Genomic DNA, 18,573 nt, shown 5'->3' with positions numbered 1-18,573 from the left:
CTAAATAGAACTAAAACATAATCTGGCAATATGGGATCAAAGGTTTAATGTTTTGGTTTTTCGTAGAATGGAATGCTGTTTCGCGCCTAATGAGAATTACAGATATCTGTGAAAGGTTGGCAGTAGTTTAACTGTGAATTGTAGAGATTGGAACATTATGCCTGGAGTCTGTTGTTACTTAATAAACATAAGAGATCCTGCAGGCTCTGGAAATCTCAAGCAACACACACAGAATGATGGAGGAGCTCTACAATTCAGGCAGCATCTATGTAGGGGATGTAGGGTCTCGGCCCGAAACACCAACTGTTTATTCCCTTCCATAGATGCTGCCTGACTTCCTGAATCCTCTAGATTCAGTGTGTGTGTGTGCGTGTGTGTTACTGTTACTTAGTGGCTGGTTAACCTCTACTTTTGCTTTCTGTGCAGGATCATCGGCAAAAAAATACACCAGAGCGAGATTTCAGGAAGAGCAAAGCCATTCAGAGAGAAACAGAAAGGCCACTCTGGGCAAAATACGTAAGTCTTTGGTTCCTTATAGAGTCATAGAGCACTACAGCACAGAAGCAGACCCTTCAGCCCATCTAGTCCATGCCAAACTGTTACTCTGCCTACTCCCATCAGCCTGTACCTGGGCTATACTCCTCCGTATCGTTCCCATCCATGTACCTATCCAAATTTACTTTAAATGTTGCAATCAAACCTCCTCCTGCGTAAAGAAGATCCCCCTCATGTTCCACATAAACATTTCACCTTTCACCCTTAACCCATGACGTCTAGTTCTAGTCTCACTCAACCTCAGTGGAAAAAGCCGGCTTGTATTTACCCTACCTATACCCTCATAATTTTCTATACTTCTATCAAATCTCCCCTCGTTCTTCTATACTCCAGGGAATAATGTCTTAACCTGTTCAATCTTTCCCTATAACTCACATTATCAAATCCAGTCAAGGACCTTGTAAATTTTTTCTGCACCCTTTCAATCTTATTGATGTCTTTCCTGTACATAGACCAGAATTCTACACAGTACTCCAAATTAGACTTACCAAGGTCTTATACAAATTCAACTTAACATCCCAACTCCTGTACGCAATACCCTGTTTTACTGTGATTTCTCTTTATGTACAGCAATCCTTTCTCCAAAAGATCCCTGTAGACACTGATTAATTGCTGTAATAAATAGGTTCAATATTATACAAAAGCATCAATTGTGGTTCGATGCCGGCTGAAGTCTATAAGGAGTTTGTACCGTACATTCTCCCTGTGACTACTTGGATTTCCTCTGGGTGCTCCAGTTTCCTCCCACACTCCAAGACGTATGGTTTAGATTAGTGAGTTTTGGGCATGCTCTGTTGGCATGAAACGTGACGACACTGTGGGCTGCCCCCAACAGAAGTCTCGCTGATTTAATTTGACACAAACGATGCATTTTGCTGTGTGTTTCGCGGTTATGTGGGACAAATTAAGCTAATCTTTCATCTGGTTAATATGAACGGTTTTCTAAGGTGCTGACTCATTTCCAGTAATGGCGGCTTAGCAACATAGCAGAACATAAAAAGCCTGGTCTTTATTTACATGTGTGGGAGGCTGCACTACAGTGTACATCACCCTTCTTGAAAATATTGATTGAGGATCTGGAGTCAAGTTTTAGGAAGGATGGAGGGGTTGCTGGGGTCAGGAGAAGCTGTTGAAGAGGGGGAGGGCTTTGGGTCTTCAGAACAGATTGGAACCAGGGATCAAGAGAGCTCTTCAGAAAGAATAGATTCCTGGAATTGAAAAAGGCCAATAGAAGTGATTGGGGACTGAGGTCAGGTAGAGTCATTGGGACGGATTGATGCCTAGGGCCGAGAAAGATTATCAGGAGGAATGTGAGATAGGTTTGAGCAGTGGGATTATTGCCTGATTAAGCAGGATTGCTAGGAGAGATTCAGGTCTGGGTTTGGGAAGGCTCCATTGGATGATCATTGCCTTGGGCTGAGAGGAGGCTTTGGGAAGGTTCAGGGCCTGGAGCTGAGTGTGATCGTTGGGAGAGTTTGGGATGGGAGTTTGGAGGGATGATTAGGGGATTGAGATCAGGTGAGAGTCATCAGGTAAGTGGTCAGGGATGAGTTAGCATTGCTTGGTCGGAAGTGAACCAGACAAATGGTCAGAGATAGAGAAGGTGTGCTGTTGTCCCAGGGGTCTGGGACAGACCAGTAGCATAGCGGTTAATGCCATGCTTTACGGCACCAGCTGGCAAGATCGGGGTTCGAGTCCCACCACTGTCTATAAGGAGTTGTGCATTCTCTCCGTGACCGTGTGAGTTTCTCTCGGGTCGTTCAGTTTTCTACACATTTGTACAGTTGGGGTTAATCAGTTGAGGGGATGTTACGTTAGCGCCGGAAGCATGGTGGCACTTGCAGCCTGCCCAGCGCCATCCTCGCTGATTTAATTTGACGTAAATAACATATTTCACAGTACGTTTTGATCTATTTGAGACAAATACACCAATGTTAAAATTTAATGTTAAATTTTTCTGAGGAGCCTCAGAAAAATAAGGGTCTCCTGGGGACGGTCAACAATGACTGCTCCTGGGACCGGCGGTCTAAATTCCCTTATGTTACTCTAAAGATATAGCTGCATTATGAATAATGGAAGTTATGTTAATTATATAGACCCCTGCCAGGAAAGTCAGGTCTAATTAATAGTGTTTGGAGAAGGAAGCTGGAGATGGTCATAGTCACTTGGCTTGTCAGTTTCCAATCACAACGCTGAGAAAGACAGTGTCACATCATTTAGATTGGGGTTTCTCACTAAAATACCAGTCTCGGCAGACCGTTGGGATTTGGGAAGAGATAATTCCATTGTCCACTGATATAGAAAAAAGACATTGCAGTTGATGAACTAGTCACGTCTGCTCAAGTTATTCTTCCAAAGCAGCCATGAACAGATGTTTGAAATGGAATGCATTGGCTGCCCTTTCATGTGGTATTGACTCAGGGATCACACTGGGCAGATGGTAAATCTTCTGTGAGTTCAGCAGAGCTTGCTTTAATAAAGAAGGAAGAGAAATCCCGGTTAGAACTCTACTGGAGGCTGCATCAGCGAACCAGTGGGACACCATGCAAGTTCAAGCCTCCAAACAAGAGCTTGGAAATTCCGTCCCTTAGTTGGTGATGCTTTTTTGGAGCTTTCAAGTCCAAGCACTGGTCCTCATTCTTCAAGCGGCCACTTATTTTCTGGTGCTTCAATTAGTTAAAGTAGGTAACTGCAGAGAGCTGTAGAGAATTGATTTCCCAGTGGAATGGAGGAATCAGAGGAGCAGAGATATCTCTGAGGGTTAGAAGGCTGTGGGAGGTTACAGGGGATGCAAGTTGCAGGAAGTGAAAGCAAAGATTTTGAAAATGAGATGCTATTTATTTGGGAACTCATGTAGACCAACATGGTAACGGTAGATAAACTGCCTTGTATGCAGGCTCCAATGCACAAGATCCCAAGAGGCTGCCGAAGGTTGTAAACTCAGCCAGATCCATCAAGGGCACAGCCCCCCCGCCACCGAGAACATCTTCAAAAGACGGTGCCTCAAGAAGGCGGCATCTATCATTAGGACACTCACCATGCAAGACGTGCCCTCTTCTGATTACTACCATCAGGGCGGAGGTTCAGAAGCTTGAAGACCCGCACTCAGCTTCTTCCCCTCTGCCATCAGACTTACGAATGGTCCATGAACCTCTGAACGCTACTATGCTGTTCCTCTTTTGCACTACTTGTCTGGTTTTTGTAGCTTGTAGAAGCTTTTAATGTCTTGTGTTGCCACAAAACAAATTTCACAGCATATGTCAGTGATAATAAACCTGATTCTGATTCTCACCTGGCATGCATAAGGTAAACAGACATGTGTAGATAGATATTGACTTTGGGATTGGCACTGGCTTTGCTTGATTGTCACTTGCACTGAGGTACGGTGAAAACCTTCGTTTTGCTTTCTTTCTGTTACAGGTCACTTCGTCCCATCAGTATATCAAGGGTTTATAATAGTGGGATAGATTGTGGCTTGAGTCTGGTGGTATGTGTTTTCAAACTTCTGTATCTTCTGCCGAGGGGAAGAGAGAATGTCCAGGATGGGAGGGATCTTTGATAATGCTGGCTGCTTTCCCTTGGCAGCAAGAAGTATAGTCATGATGAACCTCCGTGTTTTTGTGCACCATAGAGTGAGCATTTGCTCTGAAGAATAATCCGCAGAGGACAAAGTGGATGGAGAAGATGAGGATAACATGCCTGTGTTTTCTAACACTATGACAAAACTTGAGATTTTAGATTAATTATTGTACAGCAGTGCTGCTGCAGAACAATAAATTTCACAACACCTGAGAAGAGAGGATCATCAGTCACTGTTTTGGTTAATAACCCCTCATCAGAACGAGAAAAATGAGAAACGGATGTGTTTTAACTTAGGGGGATTTGGAGAGAATAAAGGGAATAGATGGAGATCAAGGTTGTGCAGCTAAAGCAATATTTTCGGAGTCATTTAGTTAACAGTTGAGAAGGATAATAAATCAGCCATGCTTGAATGGCAGACCAAACTCAATGGGCTGAATGGCCTAATTCTGCTCCTATGCCTTGTATTCTTATGGTCTTAATTGACATGGCAGAATGACCAGAAAGTCTTTGCTAAGGGATACTCCATTCCTTCTTTGTATCTATGCTTCTTGTTCAAAAGTCAAAGACAAGTTTGTTGTCGTATGCACAAGTACATCTATTGCACAGGTGTAACGAAAAACTTACTTGCAGTAGCATCACAGCCACATAGCGTCGTATAAGCAGCGTTCACAAAAAAACTTACATTAAACATAAATTCTTCATAATTTTTGCAGAAAAAGATACAAATAGAACAAAAAAGAAGTCAATTGTAGTGCAAAATGATCAAAATGGTTATAATATTGATGTAGTGATTAGGGTTGTGCCGGCTGGTTCATGGACTGAATGGTTGAAGAGTTGAACTGTTCCTGAATCTGATGTGGTGGGACTTCGGGTTTCAGGACCTCCTGCTTGGATAATAGCTGCAAGAAGATGGCATGGCCCAGATGCTGGGCATTATTGATGACTGATGTTGTTTTCCTGAGGCAGTGCCTCATGCAGATATCGCTGATGGTGGGGAGGGATGTGCCCGTGATGTATTGGGCTGAGTTCGCTACTCACTGCAGCTTCCTACATTCCTGTGCATTCAAATTTCTGCACCAGATCACATGAAGCCATTCAGGATATTTCATCATAATTCAGCTGACTTCTTTTTCTCCTAAATTACAACTCAATAACAACATAGCTGAAAAAAATGGGATATTTTATTACCTCCAGCACATGGTGGAACAGCTGCAAGACAATCTTCGCCCACTCTACTTTCAAACTAATGAAAATCTCAACTCTCTGAGGTATCATTTGTCACTGTCTGGCCCATGTGACTGCGTTGCAAATCAGTGAATAAACTGTGTGCATTCCTTCAGCTTCCTTTATCTCTTAAACTACTTAAGAGTAAGATTTTTTTAGCAAAAGGGTATTGGTACTTGTTTATTATTTATTGTCACGTGTCCAAGATACAGCAAAAATCTTGTCTTTCTTGTTTATACAGATCAAATCATTACACAGTGCATTGAGCTAGAAAAAAGTGAAACAAAATCAATGCAGAATAAATTCTAAATGCTACCGAGAAAATGCAGTGCAGGTAAAAGATAAAGGGATAGACCATAAAGAGGTAGATTGTGAGGTCAAGAGTCCATCTTATCTACAAGAGAACCATTTAATAGTCTGATGACAGCAGAATAGAAGCTGTCCATGAGCCTGATAGCACATGCTTTCAAGGCTTTTGTACCTTCTGTTCGATGGGAGAGGGGAGAAGAGAAAATATCTGGGGTGGGTTGGGTCTTTGATTGTACCGGCTGCTTTAATGAGGCAGCAAGAAGTGTAGGCAGAGCCCATAGAAAGAAGGCTGGTTCCTCTGATACGCTGAGCTGTGTCTGCAACTCTGAAGTTTCTTGTGGTCACATACAGAGCAGCTGTGATAGCAAGTCACTATGCATCCAGACAGGGTGCTTTCTATGTGTATTGATAAAAATTAGTAAAGGTCGACAGGGATGTGCCAAATTTCTTTAGTCTCCTGAGGAAGTAGAGGCACTGGTGAGCTTTCTTGGCTCTAATATCAATGTGATTGGACCAGGTCAGGCTATTGATAATGTTCATACCTAGAAACTTGCAGCTCTCAACCCTCTCGACCTGGACACCATTGATGTAGACAGAAGCATGTTCACCACCCCCATTTCTGAAGTCAATAGCAGTTCTCTTTTTTTTTGTTGATGTTGAGGGCAATGTTGTTGACATGACACCATGTCCATGACCTCTCTACCTCCTCACCGTACTCTGACTCCTTGTTTTTGAGATGCTCCTCACTACAGGGGTACCCTCTGCAAATCTGTAGGTGGAGATAGAGCAGAATCTGTCCATGCAATAATTAGGAAGAGGGATCTTCAAGGGAATGGATGGAGAGAAATTGAAAGTGTAACATTTCATTCAATTGCAGGAATAGAAGTCACTGTTGATAGGCAGAAGACCACATTAATACATCAACAAAGCTAATCAGAAAAATGCCAGGAAACTATTAGATTAGCAACAGATAGAGAACGTCTCACTTAGGTTTAATATAGCAATCTCTGATGCATTTGTAAATGAGGTGTATAGTTATTCCAATATGAGTTTAGTGAATTTATCTAAATCCAGCAAAATTAGTGATATAGCTTTATTAAATTTAAGTTTATATTGGTTGTTTATTTGCTTTCCTGGAAACACTGAATATTTGTTGGACACATTGCTGAGTGATCCAAGTTATATTCTGATACTTCAGCCAATTGGGCTTGAGAACAGGAACTGGCTTGTGTTCTAACCATGGGTTGGAGGCAGAATATCTTTTCACAACAGAAATTGACATGGATAGCACATCATGTCTGTATAACAAGAGCTAGGATGTTTAATTAGACTGGATTCAGTGAGCTGAGAGGCCAGTAAGCTTCTAACTATCAATGACTGGTCAATTAGTAGATTTGTCTATTATTGTCACATGTACTGAGGTACAGTGAGAAATTTTGCTTTGCTTGTCACCCATAGCGTTCATTTCATCGCATCAGTGTATCGAGATTGTACAAGGGAAAACAATAACTGAATGCAGAATAATGTGTTTCAATCACAGAGCAAGTGTAGTGTCAGCAGACAATAAGGTGCAAGGCTATGACAAATAGATAGTGAGGTCAAGAATCCCTCTTAAAGCACAAGGATACTTTTCAATATTGGTACAGCAGTGGGATTGAAGCTGTCCTTGAGCCTGGTGGTACGTGCCTTCAGGCTTTTTATCTTCTGCCTGATGGGACGGGTGGTGGAAGGTAAGTTCTAGCTTTACCTGTCGAACGTACATTGACACGTAAGTGAAATGCGCTGTTTTACGTCAAATTAAGTCAGTGACGATTGTACTGGGCAGTTCACGAGTATCGCCACGCTTCCGGAGCCAATATACACAGCATGTCCACAGCTCATTAAACCTCACTGAACATGCGTCTTTGGAATGTGGGAGGAAACCAGAGCACCCAGCGGAAACCCACGTGGTCACAAGGGAAAATGTACAAACAGCGATGCAAATGAATCCTGATCTTACAGCCACCACCTCAGACACCAGGTCACTGGGAAGAAACGCACACGGTCAGAGGGAAAGCATGCAAACTTCACAAAGGGGGCACCGGAGGTCAGGATGGAATCTGGGTCGGTAGAACTATGAGGCAGCAGTTTTACCAGCTGCGCCACTGTACAGAGAATGTCCGGAGTAGGTGGGGTCCTTAAATATCTTGGCTGTTTTAACGAGGCATTGGGGAGTGTAAACTGGTACAAGCTTGCTTGACAATTCAAAGAGATCATCTGCTCAGATGTGATAACCAATGAGATACTAGGTTGGATTCCCAGTTGCAGATGGTGGGAGGAGCACATTAGAACAGGACAAAATAAACCTTGGCTATGAAACCATTCCCATGGCTAGAACACAAGCCATTTCCGACACTCAAGGCCAATTGGCTGAAGTATCAGAACACAATTTCGATCAATCAGTAGAGTGTCCAACTAAGAATTTATGTTTCCAGGAGAACAAATACACAACCAATATGAACTTAAATTTATGAAAATTAAACCATTTAGTTTGCCGGATTTTGATAAAATTGCCAAACTCATATTAGTGTAACTCTGTGTCCCATTTACTAGAGCATCCGAGGTTAAACACAAGAGATTCTGCAGATGCTGGAAGTCCAGAGCAACATACACAAAATGCTGGAGGAAATCAGCAGATCGGGCAGCATCTATGGAAATGAATAGACAGTCAACAGTTCGGGCCAAGACCCTTCTTCAGGACTGGAGAGGAAGGGGGAAGATGCCAGAATAAAAAGCTGGGGGGACGGGAAGGAGGACCAGCTGGAAGGTGATGGGTGAAGGCAGATGGGTGGGAAAGGTAGAGGGCAAGAGAAGAAGGAATCTGATAGGAGAGAAGAGTGGATCATAGGAGAAAGGAAAGGAGAAGGGGCACTAGGGAGTGATAGGCAGGTGAGAAGAAGAGCTAAGAGGCCAGAGTGGGGAATAGAAGAAGAGAAAAGGGGGAGAGGAAAAAATTACCAGAAAGAGAATTTAATGTACATGCGTACATCGTACATTTGTGTTTATTGCATCAGAGATTGCTATATCAAACCTGAGTAAGCTATTCCTTATTTCCAGCTAAACTACTACATTCCTCCCATTTTCTCATGTAAACTTTATTGAGGTATCAATGTGGTTTTGTTGCTGGACTTTCAGGATCTTTCTGGTTCCATTTCAGATTAACCCATTTCAGAATACTCAACCATTGCAGTCAGAATGTATGGGTCCTTATTCTGGAATCATTAAGCACAAAGTACAAGTCTTTGTACAAATACACCGAAAGGTTCTGGCAGATTGTGATGTCTTTTTTGCATGATGATCACTGTGATCTTCCTTCAGTATCATTGATTATTGCATATTGGGGTCCATGGTATTGTAGCAGTTAATGCAACACTATTACAGATTGTACTTCTTCCCATTAGTGCGTGGGTTTCCTCCAGACACTTTGGTTTCCTCCCACAATTCAAAGATCCAATTAATTGGTCATTGTAAGTTGTCTTGCAATTAGGCTAGGGTTAAATAGGTGGGTTAGGCCAGGGTTAGATAGGTGGGCTGCTGGGTGGTGCTCTTCATTAGGCCAGAAGAGCCTGTATCTCAAAATAAAATAAATATTTGCATTACCTGAAAGAGAGTGAAGACAAAGTAATCTAACTTTTGGCCACCTGTTCCCCGACAGAGACAGCGAGGTGGAAACCTTCACTGTTACTACAAAGTTGCCTGCAAGGACCAAAGGATTGTTCCTTCTGACCTACGAGGAACTCCTGGAGAGGCGGCTGGGAAAGTACACGCACGTTATCAGTGTCAGACCCAAGCAAATCGTTCCAAAGCTCTTGGTGGAGATCCATTTGATGGAGAATTCTGGAATCACTTTCCTGGAGGTCGCTCCTTTAAGGATGAGCAAGCTGACCAATCACAGTGCTGCAGGTACCTTGGAATGTAGAGGTGGACACCTCCGCGATAAGTTACGATGAGCAAGTTTGCTATGTGAAGTAAATGCAATCGCATTTCATTATTGAACTTGCAAGCCCCAACAACTGTATGTTTTCTAGTGGTGTCTTCGTCTGTGAGTCAGAGGTTCTGGGTTCAAATCCCCCAGCAGAGGTTTGGTCACAAGACAAGGATGACTTTCCAATGCAGTAGTTCAAAGTAAATTTATTATTAAAGTATGTTGTTACTATATAGTACCCTGAGATTAATTTCCTTGAAGGCATTTACAGTAGAACAAATGAATACAATAGAATAAACAAAAAACGACAAGCAAACAAGGACAAGCAACCAATGTGCAAATACACCCTCCCCCAAATAATAAATAAATAAACAAACAAACAAACAAAGAAATAAATAAATAGATTTGGGATAATGGATTTAATAAGGAGATGAGGAGAAAGTGTTTTTGCCAGAGAGTAGTGAATTCACAGAATCTCTGCTCAGGGGAGCAGTAGAGGCCAGCTCATCAAGGAGTCTCACCACCCAAGCCATGCTCTCTCCTCACTGCTACCATTGGGCAGGAGGTACATGAGCCTTAGGTCCCACACGATCAAGTTCAGGAATAGTTCTTATCAGACTTCTGCACCAAAGTAGATAACATCACTCACCACAACTCTAAACTGATTCCACAACCAGTAAACTTACTTTTAAGGATTCTGCAACTCATGTTTTCAGTATTATTTATTTGTTATTATTTTTTCAGTTGCACAATTTGTCTTTTGCAGATTGGTTGTTTGTCAGTCTTTGTTTATGTATGGTTTTTCATAAATTCCAGTGTTTTTCTTTATTTTCCTGCAAATTACGGTATTGCTTTGCACTGTTTTAACTATATGTTATAATTATGTGGTTTTTGTCTGTTTTTTTAGTCTTGGTTTGTTTTGTGCTTCTGTGATATCATTCTGGAGGAACATTGTATCATTTCTTAATGCATGCATTACTAAATGACAATAAAAGAGGCCTGCTTGTCCTCATAATCTAATCTAATCTAATCTACATGCCAGCAAGTAAATGAATTACAGGGTAGTATATGGTGACATGTATGTATTTTGATATAAAATTTATTTTGAGTTACCTTGAAGAAAAGAACAGTCTTGGCTTGAAACATCGAGTGCTTCTTCCTCGCTGTAGTTGTTGCCTGACTTGCTAAGTTCCTCTAGCATTTTGTGCATGCTTACAGAAATGCAAGTTGTTTTCTTAAAGCATGGTTTGTTAGTTAGAATGTCAAGTTACTAATTCAAGCTATTTCTGTCTCAATAAGCTGATTCTGGTGCACATTAACAATGTCCAGTGGGGCAAATTCTGCTGTAAAATTTCAATATCATATCCTCATAAGTGGGCATAACTGGATTCGATGTGAAGCCAGTCTACCAGATTCAGATTTATTTATCACATGCACATGGAAACATACAGTGAAATGTGCCATTTACGTTAACGACCAACACAGCCAAGGATGTGCTGGGGACAGTCCGCAGATGTTGCCTCACTTTATGGCGCCAACATAGTATACCCACTATTCACAGAAGAACACAGCAAAACAGAACATACCAAACGACAAAGCAACAACAGCAAAGCAAGCCCCTTCCCTCCTTCCCACTCTTCCACGCACATCTAAATCCTAAAACATACTAATTCTGAGCCATGACCTGGATGGAGGCTGTAGCTCGGTGCCATCTTGACACAGGCAAATGGGTGGTCAAGATTCCATAATGACTAAATCATACTTTTCATCACAATCTCAGTTTCATTCAGGTCTTCTGGTTAGAGGGAAAGCATATGGGCTAATAATATGTACTTGAGCATTGCAGTTGAATAAAATACTGTGGTAAAATATTTAACACATTCAAGAGTATTTAAGATTGACAATTCTTGACAATGCATTATCAAAGCACACCTGTAAGTTCTTAACTCCTGATTTCCACTTACGAGCTAATATTATGTACTGTGTACTGGTATTGGTTTCTTCTTGTCACTTGTTCCAAGATATAGTGGAAAGTTTGTCTTACATACTGTTCATACAGATCAAATTATTACACAGTGCACTGAGGTAGAAAAAAGTGAAGAAATTTTCGATAAATAAAACACTTGTAGATTTTAAAAGTATTCAAGATTGGTATTTACAGGGCTATTAACTAACCTCAAATCTGGAAGCAATGCATTTTGTTTTTATGTTACACACATAAAATGCTGGAGGAACTCAACAGGTCAAGCAACATCTATGGAGGGGATTAAACAGTTGATATTTCGGGCCGAGACCCATCATCAGGACACCAGTTAATATTTCAGGCTGAGACACTTCATTAGGACTAATCTCTTCCATTATGCTGCCTGACCTGCTGAATTCCTCCAGCGTTGTGTGTGTGTTGCTCTGAATTTCCATCATCTCTTGTATTTGTCCTTGTGTTTGTTAGTAAAACTCTAATTGTTGTACAAGCAAGAGAGCAGCATCCATCATCAAGGATTCCCACCACCTAGGCCATTCTCTCTTCTCACTGTTACCACTGAAGGAGATACAGGTCCCATACCACAAGGTTCATGACCAGTTATTACCTTTCAACCATCTGGCTCCTGAACCAGTGTAGACAACTTCACTGACCACAATACTGAATTGAACACAATCTATGAACTCACTTTCAAGGACTTTACAACTCATGTTCTATCTATCTAACTATCTATCTGCCTATCTATCTATCATCCATCTTCCCTCTTCCCACTTTTCTCTTCTCTCTCCCATCTTCTCACCCCCTTCATTCCTCATCTATCATTATTATGTGTTTATTTTTGTGTTTGCACAATTTGTCTTTTTTCGCATGCTGGTTGTTGGTCAGTCTTTGTGGTTAGCTTTTCATTGATTCCATTGTATTTCTTTCTGTTAATGTCTGCAAAAACATGAATCTCATTGTAGTATTTGGTGACATATACATACTTTGATAATAAATCTTCTTTGAACTTTGAAACATGCATTTCAACTTATCAAAATGATGGTCAGGTCTTCCAAATTTCCTGTTACAGGCCCACCTCCACCATCAACCAAGATCAACCAAACCAGGACTTCAGCCCATGTCAAGTTTGCTCCAACTGTTAGAGAGCAAGCTAGAATTGCTGAGAATGGTGTGCTGGGTGACTTCATTCTGAGATACGACGTTAACAGAGAATTGGGAGCTGGTGAAGTTCAGGTTTGCACAATATACCTTCCTACTATCCTGTGTCCTAATTTCCTAATTATAAGAGCATCTTTTTTAGATTATGAGGACTCTCAGTCCTCGTTTATTGTCGTTTAGAAATGCATGCATTAAAAAATGATACAATGTTCCTCCAGAAAGACATCACAGAAACACAGGACATACCAAGACTAAAACTGATAAAACCACATAATTATAACATACATTTACAACAGTGCAAAGCAATGCCGTAATTTGATTAAGAGCAGACCATGGGCGCAGTAAAAAAAAGTCTCAAGTCCCGATAGACCCATCATCTCACGCAGATGGCAGAAGAGAGAAACTCTCCCTGCCATGAACCTCCAGGTGCCACAAACTTGCCGATGCAGCACCCTGGAAGCACCCGACCGCAGCGGACTCTGAGTCCGTCCGAAAACTTCGAGCCTCTGACCAGCCCCTCCGACACCGAGCACCGAGCACCATCATCTGCCGAGTGCTTCGACTCCGCCCCGGCTGCTGAGCAACAAGCAAAGCCGAGGACTCAAGGCCTTCCCTTCCGGAGATTCTGGATCACACAGTAGCAGCGGCACCGAAGCAGGCATTTCAGAAGTTTCACCAGATGTTCCTCCGTGCTCTTACGTCTGTCTCCATCAAATCAGGATTGTGCACAGCACCCTACTTGACAGATACTTTATACTTTATTGTTGCCAGACAATTGATACTAGAACGTACAATCATCACAGTGATATTTGATTCTGCACTTCCCGCTCCCTGGATTACAAATATTAAATATTAAAAATAGTAAAAACTAGTATATATTAAAAATTTAAATTATAAATCATAAATAGAAAATAGAAAAATGGAAAGTAAGGTAGTGCAAAAAAATCGAGAAGCAGGTCCGGATATTTGGAGGGTGCGGCCTAGATCTGGGTCAGGATCTGTTCAGCAGTCTTATCACAGTTGGAAAGAAGCTGTTCCCATATCTGGCTGTACAAGTCTTCAAACTCCTGAGCCTTCTCCTGGAGGGAAGAGGGACGAAAAGTGTGTTGGCTGGGTGGGTCGTGTCCTTGATTATCCTGGCAGCACTGCTCCGACAGCGTGCGGTGTAAAGTGAGTTCAAGGACGGAAGATTGGTTTGTATGAGGTGCTGTGCCATGTTCACGATCTTCTGCAGCTTCTTTCGGTCTTGGACAGGACAACTTCCATACCAGGTTGTGGTGCACCCTAGAAGAATGCTCTCTACGGTGCATCTATAAAAATTAGTGAGGGTTTTCGGGGACAGGCCAAATTTCTTTAGTTTTCTCAGGAAGTAAGTGCGCTGGTGGGCCTTCTTGGCGGTGGACTCTGCTTGGTTGGACCAAGTCAGGTCATTTGTGATATTGACCCCGAGGAACTTAAAGCTTTTGACCTGTTCCACTTGCACACCACCGATGTAAATTGGGTCGTGCGGTCCGCTACTCCTTCTGAAGTCAACAACCAATTCCTTCGTCTTGCTGACGTTGAGGGATAGGTTATTGTCTTCGCACCATCCCACCGGGTTCTTAATTTCCTCTCTGTCCTCAAACTCATCATTACCCGAGATACGGCCTACAATTGTTGTGTCATCAGCAAACTTATATATTGAGTTCAATGGGAACTTGGCTACACAATCATGGGTGTACAGTGAGTACAGCAGGGGGCTGAGTACACAGCCTTGTGGGGCACCGGTACTCAGCGTGATTGTAGAGGAGAGCTTGTCCCCTATCTTTACAGCCTGGGTCCTGTCTGTGAGGAAGTTGAAGATCCAGCTGCAGATTTGAGTGCTAAGGCCCAGGTTCCGGAGCTTAGGAATCAGTTTATTTGGAATGATGGTATTAAAGGCAGAGCTGTAGTCAATGAAAAGGAGCCTTACGTATGCGTCTTTATTCTCCAGGTGTTCTAAGGAGGAATGTAGGGCCAGAGAGATGGCATCTGCCATTGACCTGTTGCTCCGGTAGGCGAATTACAAAGCGACGAGGTTGACCGGTAGGCTGTGGTTGATGTGTGCCATAACCAATCTCTCGAAGCACTTCATAGCAATTGATGTCAGAGCCACAGGTCGATAATCATTCAGGCATGCCACCTTGCTCTTCTTCGGCACTGGGATTATCGTTGCCTTCTTAACACACGAGGGGATCTTAGACTGAAGCAAGGAGCAGTTGAAGATGTCAGCAAACATTCCAGCTAGCTCGCTTGCACAGGCCTGGAGAACCTGTCCTGGGACGCCATCTGGGATTTATCTCGCCTTCCTTGGATTTATCTTCAGGATGGCCCTTCTAACATCCTCCTCGGTGACGATGAATCTTGATGCCACCAGGTCCGGTTCATCCGGAGGGAGCAGGATGCTCCTCTTCTGTTCGAATCTTGCGTAGGATACGTTAAGTTCGTCAGGAAGAGAAACGCCACAGTTATTGATATTCCCAGCCTTTTCCTTGTGCCCAGTGATCTTATTTAGACCCTGGCATAGTCTACTGGCATCCCTCTGGTTAGCCTGGGCTTCCAACTTGGCTCGATATTGCCTCTTGGCGTCCTTAATGGCTTTCCGGAGTTCACGCCTGGATTCCGTGTAGCGACTGGTATCCTCGGACCTAAAAGCCGCAGCTCTAGCCTATAAAAGGGACTTGACCTCATAATTCATCCAAGGTTTCCGGTTAGGGAATACCCGAATCGTCTTGTGAGACACACAGTCCTCCGTGCATTTCCAAATAAACAGGTAACAGATATCACCGCCGGAGTGGCTGCTGCGAGCTGCGTTGTGCTGCCATCTTCTCCTCCCGCCCAAAACATTTACAAACGTGTAAGTATTCCATATGTTTTTAACACATTTCAGTATTCTTAATGTTATCACACACAGGTATATACACCAAGTATATTAATTTTAATGTGGTGTCACAGATATTTTTTGTATACTTTCATTATTTTCATAGTTCTATGTATCTCAGACTTGAGTTAGTAACTCAATGGTTTAGGCAGCATTGATGGGGTGTGTGGAAGTAGATCATCAACATTTAAGGTTGAGACCTTAAATATTGACCCAAACTGTTGACTGTCCATTTCTCTCCTCAGATACTATCTGACCTGTTGAGTTCCTCCATCATCTTGTCTATTGCTTCAGATTCCAGCGAATGCAGTCTCTTGTGTATCCTTGAAACCGTAATTGTTTCTATCTCTACAGACATTGCCTAATGTGCTATGGTTCCAACATTTTGTGCTTTTATTTCAGAGCTTCAGCTTTTCCCACGTTTGAAAAGTCATCTTGTGAAAAACTAAAAGTGCTTTTGAATTCAGGTCCCCATTATTTAATCCAATTCCAGTCAGTCAGCATCTTGGAGGTATTCTCAGCTGGTCAAAATCTGACTTGGTGAAGTGGGGTTATGATACGATACCTGAGACCTGCATTAGTGGTGAGTCACAGGCCACCGTGACTTGAAGATGACTCATCAAAGGTTTCAAGTATCTTGTTGAGGATATTCTTAAGCTTTACATTATTGTCATCAATGGAAAGACTTAGGACTTTGGTAGATAATCACAAGATGAAGAATAATAACTTGTTTCACCAATATTGATAGCCAGTTATACAATTATAACCATGCAGTGTTTTAAAACAGAAAATAGAACAATGCAACACAGTAAAGGCCCTTTTGTCCACAATGTTGTACTGACCTATATAAACATACTCCATGATCAATCTAATCCCTCCATCCGACACAAACCATAACCCTCCATTTTAATTAAGGGTCTCTCAGATGTTCCAATAATATCAGCCTCTACCACCTCCCCTGGCAGTGCATTCCAGGTACCTTTCACCGTCTATGTGAAGAACCTTCCTCTGACATCTGCCCTAAACCTTCCTCCACTCACCTTAAGGTATGTCCTCTGGTATTGGCCATTGCTGTCCTGGGTAAAGGGTGTTGGCTGTAAAGGGTGTATGTCTCTCATAATCCTAGAATCTCCATCAACTCACCTTTCTTCTTCCATTGCTCAAAGACAAAAACCGTAGTTTGCTCAACCATTCCTCATAAAATACTTGTAAGGCTTTTTCCTTTGAGGTTGGGTGAAGCTAGAATTGGAGGTCATAGGTTAAAGGGGGAAAAGTGAAATATTTAAGGGGAACTTCTTCACCCGGAGGGAGTTGCCAGTGTGGAACAATCTGCTGGTGGATACGGGTTCTAAGAGAAAATTTAAAAGAAATTTGGATGGGTGCATGGATGGGAGGGATATAGTTCAGATGCAGGTAGATGCAGCTAGGCAGAGTAACAGTTCGGCATGGATTAGATGCACCAATGTGCCTGTTTCTGTGCTGTAGTCCTCAATGGCTCAATGACATATCCTCTCATCCAGGCAGCATTCTTATAAATCTCTGAATCATCTCTAAACCTTCAACATTCTTCCTATAATGTGACGAGTAGAGCTGAATACAATTATACTAAGATTGTTGCCGTTCCCTTACAGGTTCAGAATGGGTATTTTATTCATTACTTTGCACCCAAGGATCTTCCCCCTGTGCCAAAGAATGTGGTGTTTATAATCGACACAAGTAGATCAATGGCTGGAAACAAAATAAAACAGGTAAACTCCTTCACTTTGACAATGGGACCAAGTTTATGGAATTCTATTAACAAGTGTTCTCAGATGGTTGTAATGTTAAATGTTGTAGTCAAACCCTAGATCATAACTTTGGTTAGATAGATAAAATTCATAAAATCTCTCAAACTAGTACCTGCATTGAATTTGGATTCTGAAATTCATTTGCTTTGAAGTTATTAGGATGAAATTTCCAAAATGGAGGTCAACATGACATTTTTAGTACATAGGAGAGATCTCATTGAGACTTACTAGCTACTGAAAGGCTTGGTTGGAGTGGACATGGTGAGAATGTTTCCGTCAGTAGGTGAGTATAGTTTCAAGGGGCGCAGCCAAAGAATAAAGGGATATCCCTTTGAAACAGAGAAGAGGCGGAATTTCTTCAGACAGAGAGTGAATCTGTGGAATTTGTTGCCACAGAGGCCAAGTCTTTCATGTACCTATTTTAATTTATTTCTTTAGAGATACAGCACGCTTATGGCCTAATGTGACCAATTAACCTGTTAACCTGTACGTCTTTGGAATGTGGGATGAAATCAGAGCATCTGGAGGAAACCCACATGGTCACAGGGTGAACGTACAAACTTCTTATAGGCAGCGGTGGGAATTGAACCTTGATTGCTGTCTCTGTAATAGCGTTACACAATTATGCCGTCCCAAACCAGAGATTAACATGGACAAGAGGTTATTAGGGTTAATAAAGGGTTAAGAGTTAAGGATGAGAAGGCAGAAGAATAAGTTTGAAGAAAAGTAAGCCATGAAATAAAAGGAAGAGCAGATCCCATAGGCTGAATGACTTGATTCTCTCCTCTGTTTAGGGTCTATATTGTACATTTCACAGATAGGATAGAGGGTGAATTTCTGAGCTCTGAAAGCTGCCTCACCACAAGGTGAATGGTTATGAGCCAGTGTTCAGATATGTATAACTTACTCACATTGGGCAGATGGAGTGAACAAGGGCCAATCATTATAGTTACTGAACACTGCACATCATATTTGTGCTGTTTTGCAGATCCAATGACCGGTACTTGGTCCAATTTTCTTCCAGAGTTCATAAATTCGACAACTCTTTGACATTTTCAGTCTGATTTTGGCACTGATACATAATGTCAAATATCCCGTGGTATGCAATGCTTAC

The 18,573-nt window shown here is 42.1% G+C and overlaps 1 protein-coding gene across 2 annotated transcripts in view; it reads left to right on the top strand.

Annotated features, from left to right (window-relative positions):
- itih5 (inter-alpha-trypsin inhibitor heavy chain 5) overlaps window positions 1–18,573 on the top strand; it is a 57,599-nt gene that overhangs the window by 13,922 nt on the left and 25,104 nt on the right. The window contains exons 4-7 of one of the 2 annotated variants that reach the window (XM_072240944.1): window positions 427–516; window positions 9,365–9,612; window positions 12,685–12,848; window positions 17,304–17,420. In XM_072240944.1, coding sequence (XP_072097045.1) covers window positions 427–516; window positions 9,365–9,612; window positions 12,685–12,848; window positions 17,304–17,420 — 619 coding nt within the window. Of the gene's footprint in view, window positions 1–426; window positions 517–5,102; window positions 5,406–9,364; window positions 9,613–12,684; window positions 12,849–17,303; window positions 17,421–18,573 lie in introns of those variants that run through there. The other variant, XM_072240945.1, reaches the window with a different exon arrangement.

The sequence above is a fragment of the Mobula birostris genome, chromosome 23 (assembly GCF_030028105.1).
Source record: "Mobula birostris isolate sMobBir1 chromosome 23, sMobBir1.hap1, whole genome shotgun sequence".
NCBI lineage: Eukaryota > Metazoa > Chordata > Chondrichthyes > Myliobatiformes > Myliobatidae > Mobula > Mobula birostris.
This window is presented reverse-complemented; position numbering and strand designations above follow the sequence as displayed.